At 46.2% G+C, this 4,482-nt stretch overlaps 1 protein-coding gene across 1 annotated transcript; it reads right to left on the bottom strand.

Moving 5' to 3' along the window:
• Positions 1-495: 495 nt before the first annotated feature.
• On the bottom strand, positions 496-3,806 carry MAFA (MAF bZIP transcription factor A). The gene has a single exon (XM_069959786.1). The coding sequence runs from the start codon at positions 3,138-3,140 to the stop codon at positions 2,274-2,276; it is 867 nt and encodes a 288-aa protein (XP_069815887.1). The 5' UTR covers positions 3,141-3,806; the 3' UTR covers positions 496-2,273.
• Positions 3,807-4,482: the final 676 nt, after the last annotated feature.

The following is a 4,482-nucleotide window of genomic DNA, read 5'->3' as shown; positions in this document are numbered from 1 at the left end:
ACCACGGAAACGGTAATAAATCACAGAGGAGGCTGCGGGCTCGGACGGGAGGACGCCGCGCCCCCGGAGCTTCACTCACTTCACTCAGCACTCTCAATTCTTAACTTTTTTTAAAATACATAATTTTAAATTTAATAAAAATTAACAGAATTTAAATTAAAATCGGAAAAGGAATGAAATCCCGTCCTTGTGTCCTTATTTTATTGCTGAGAGAAAAAGTTTAACGATTTTTCTCGATTAAACAAAAATGAGAAAAGAGGAAAAAGAAAAAACAAACAGGTGAGCGAGGACCAAATCCAGAAAACCTTTCACTTCCCAACCCAACACCCCGAGCTGTCCCCATCCGCACACCACACCTCACAATCTGCTTCATCCGCACAAACCAAATGAAAAGGGGGGGGGGGGGGGGGATTGGCTAAATTTGGTAAAATTTCTTTGTATAATTTAACACAAAAACAATTTCTCTTTAAGACTTTTGTGTTTTATTTCGGAACATTTCCACAGATAAATCTGGAGCGGGATCTACAAAAAAAAAAAAAATATATATTTTGGAAACCCTAGACTAAATGATTCGCAGTATTAGATTAACATTAAAAAAGTTGTGAAAACTGAGGCCTGAAAACTGCACAAATCACCAGGAATCCCTCAAATCCTCCCGACCTCGGCCCATCCAGGACACTTGGTTTAGGTTTTCTTACACTTTGACATTAAGCATTGTTTTTCAAAATTAATTTTTATTTTTAGTTTTTTTTTCATCATTTTTTTTTTGTTTGCAGAAATAATTCACATTCGCATAAAGAATTTAAATAACATTTGTTTCCCAAGGGTCAATGATTTTTTTAATTATTATTATTAATTCTTTTTTATAAATAAGACCGGTGCATAGAATAAAAAGCAGCCCCCGAATATTTCATGAATATATTACTCTATGGGCCCCGGAGGGTCTCTTAGAATGTACGATTATGACTGAACCTTGTAACAGTATAGATCATTTCTGTAAATCTCTATAAAACAACCCTCTGACGTCTCCCATTGATTCCTCTATATAGTGCATTAAGCTTTCAACCCATCCACGGTAATTGACTTAATCATTTAAATATTATTTGCATGCTAATTTACATACAAACTTTTCTTAAGACTTTTATGTTCTCATTTTTTTGTTTTGTTTTTGTTTTTTTGTTGTTTTTTTACAGAATTTTTAGTCATTTAAATCAACAAGCAAAATATAGGCTCAGAAGAGAGAAAAAAAGGTGGAAAAAAACAAACAAACTAAATTCTACAATTCTGTACAAGTGGACACCTTAAATAATAATAATAGTAATAATAATAATATAATAATATACTCTGTCTGGCTCAGGTTCAATTAAATAATAAAATGTAGACGAGGGAAAGGGGACGAGGGGAGTAAAAACTGTTCATTCGCTCAGCCCGATTATTAGCTTTGGAAGTCTTAAGGTAGAAAGAAATACTTGGTGAATTTTTTGGATCTTTTTGTCCCGTGTAATTTTAGTATTTGTTTCCCGACTGGCATTCTAAGAGAAGGAGTCCGAGGAAAGGGAAGTTAAGACTTTCGAGTGTCTGGATCATTTACAAGATGCACAGAAGGAAAAACAATAAAAAAAAGGAAACAATACATGTCTGTGAACCCGGGAGGAAACAAGCCGAGGAGAAAAGAAAGACAAACGAATGGTACAATCTACATCGTCATGCATCCTTGTCTAGTAGAAAAGGGACCTCACATTGCCATACATGACCTGCATGCAGGATTTTGCTAAAAAGTCTAGTTTTTTTGTATTAATACCCATAGAAATTGAGTCCTTCGATGGAGTCTGGTCGGGCGGCCCTTCCCCAGTCCCGAAGGCTCGTGTCTTCCTCTTCTTCACTGATGCCCTATCTCCTGGTATTGCTCTACAAGGTTTCGGACTCGGGTCTAAATGCACGACTTGGACAAAAAAAAATATTAAGACTTCGGTTCTGGCTCAAAAAGCAGTCCAGTTATAGAGGGGCCATAAGTCGCCCCCTCCTGCTTAAAAAAAAAACAAAAAAAAAAACCTGTCCATCTCAGTTCCATCCTATATACAAGTCAATGTAAGACATGAGCGGTCACATCAAGGAGCCGGGAGCTCTCTCCTTCTGTCTGTCCCGATATAAGGTGGTGGTGGAGTAAATGCGGTGCTGGATACAGTCGATAAATAATGTAGAATTTACTGTATTTGGCTACAAGTTCTTTACCTCTATATACAGGGAGTCTGGGCGCTCGGGGGGCACAGAGTTCACATGAAGAAGTCTGCCGAGCCTTTGCCGGGGTTGGACTGTTGCGGAGACTCTCTGGCCGTGAAGCTTCTGCTGGCCAGCTTCTCATATTTGTCTTTGTACAGATCCCTCTCCTTGGCCAGCCGGGACACCTCTTGTTTGAGTTGTTCCACTTGGCTTTGGAGCTGACACTTCTCCGTCTCCAGGATGTGCCGCTGCTGCACCCTCTTGTACCTGCAGGACTGGGCATAGCCCCTGTTCTTTAAGGTCCTTCTCTTCTGCTTGAGACGTATGACCTCTTCCTTGCTGAAGCCCCTCAGCTGCCGGTTGAGCTCTCTGACGGACATGCTGACCAGCTGCTCATCGGAGAACCTCTCTTCTAGTCTTAGATGGTGGTGGTTGTGGTTGTGCAGGTGATGGTGGACTTGGTGGTGATGACCTGACGGTGCCATCTCATCCCCAGGGTAGTGCTGACCCCTGAAGCCATCATAGCCTTGGTGGTGGTGATGATGTGGGTTCCCTATCAAAGCCTCCACGGCATCTTCAGGAGTCAAGTTGAGGGCTTCAGGGTTGATGTGGTGCTGATAATTAGACATCCAGTACAGGTCCTCCAGTTGGGGCTTATTGGCAGCGTTGGGGTTGTTGGGGTTCACGTTGGGTTGCGCCCCAGGGCTTGGGGCGCAGAAGCTAGGCGAAGAGGGCACCGAAGAACAAGGGGTGCTGATGGGAGTGGAAGACAATGATCCCGGTGGCAGGCGATGGCAGAACCTCTCGGCTTCTGGGGGTTCCTTCTTGACCTCAAATTTCATCAGATCGAAATCGTTGACGTACTCAATGGCGAGAGGGCTGTTGGGCAACTCTGCGCTCATAGCCAGATCAGAGGCCATCTCAGTCCATATAAGAGTTGTCACTGTCACTGCTTACAATTTAGGAGCTCCACGCCCCCTAGATGGTGCGTCTGTACCCAACAGCCTGCAGGAGGATGAGCCTTCTTGTGGGATCTGTCAGCAGCTACAGTCACAGCCCCCAGCCCCTCGGTGCTGATAGGGGGGTGCAGGCAATGAGATACGGGGTGCTGCAGGATCCAGGCGATGAGATACGGGGTGCTGCAGGATCCAGGCGATGAGATACGGGGTGCTGCAGGATCCAGGCGATGAGATGCGGGGTGCTGCAGGATCCAGGCGATGAGATACGGGGTGCTGCAGGATCCAGGCGATGAGATACGGGGTGCTGCAGGATCCAGGCGATGAGATGCGGGGTGCTGCAGACTCTGCAGTGGTTACAGCTGACTCTCAGGAAGTTTGCAGAGCAGTGTCAGCTCTGCTGCATGCTCTGCTGCCAGGGGGGTCCAGTCCAGGGGGCTGCAGGTTCTCTCTCTCTTGTTTAGAAGTTGCTTCTCCTGAAGTTTGCAGAGCAGGGGGTGCGCGGTGTGTCTGTCAGCTCAGCTGCACGCTCTGCTGTCTTGCATGCTCTGCTCTCTCAGGACTGTGTATACTGACAGCATCTGCCGCCTGCTCAGCCTCCCCAGCCCCTGGTTGCTGTTTGCAGGGTCGCAGCCTGCGCTTCTTCTGAAAGCTCTTAGGAGAACTCTGCCCTTTAACAAGGCAACGTGCCTGGCCCCACCCTCTTAGGTGTTGGAAACCCAAGGCTGGCCAATCACAGCCCCCCATAGCACTTTACATTTACATATCAGTGTAGCAGGGGCTGTCAATCTCCCCGAGGGAACAGCTGGAAGGAGAAAAGAAGAGCAGGGGCCCTCTAGTGGCTGCAGGCAGGTACTGAGGCTATCAGGTAGAGCGCTGGATCATCCTCCTCCTCATCATCATTGTCTTTATCACCTTCATCATCCAATCTTATCCATCCTCATCATTCTCCATCAACTGTAACACTCTGCGGTCAGAGCCTCCTTATTCATGAACAGAATGAGAGACTTACAGTAGAGACTGATCCTCAGAAGGTGGCTCTACATGGGGGTCATCATCCGCTCTCACCCAGCATCATCAGGAGTCTTACTCTGTGACTATGCAGAGGATTTGGAGCTTTGTATCAGGAAATGTGACTGCCATAGGGATACAGGAGGAAATCCTCGTGTGTGCGGTGCCGATGCCGAGTTACCAGACAGACACTCTCTCTCCTGGATACTATTGGGTTTTCTCAGTGTCACCCCGGGGGTCCAGAGGCCCCACACCACTCCTCGGGCTCTTCTCCCAGGGGCCCCCACACCACTCC

Source organism: Dendropsophus ebraccatus, chromosome 2, assembly GCF_027789765.1.
Source record: "Dendropsophus ebraccatus isolate aDenEbr1 chromosome 2, aDenEbr1.pat, whole genome shotgun sequence".
NCBI classification, from domain to species: Eukaryota; Metazoa; Chordata; class Amphibia; order Anura; family Hylidae; genus Dendropsophus; species Dendropsophus ebraccatus.
The sequence above is the reverse complement of the archived record's forward strand: the minus strand, read 5'-3'. Positions and strand labels throughout refer to the sequence as shown.

Bases quoted from the DNA above. Each gene is read 5' to 3' on its own strand.
- MAFA (XM_069959786.1), bottom strand. From the start codon at position 3,140: ATGGCCTCTGATCTGGCTATGAGCGCAGAGTTGCCCAACAGCCCTCTC.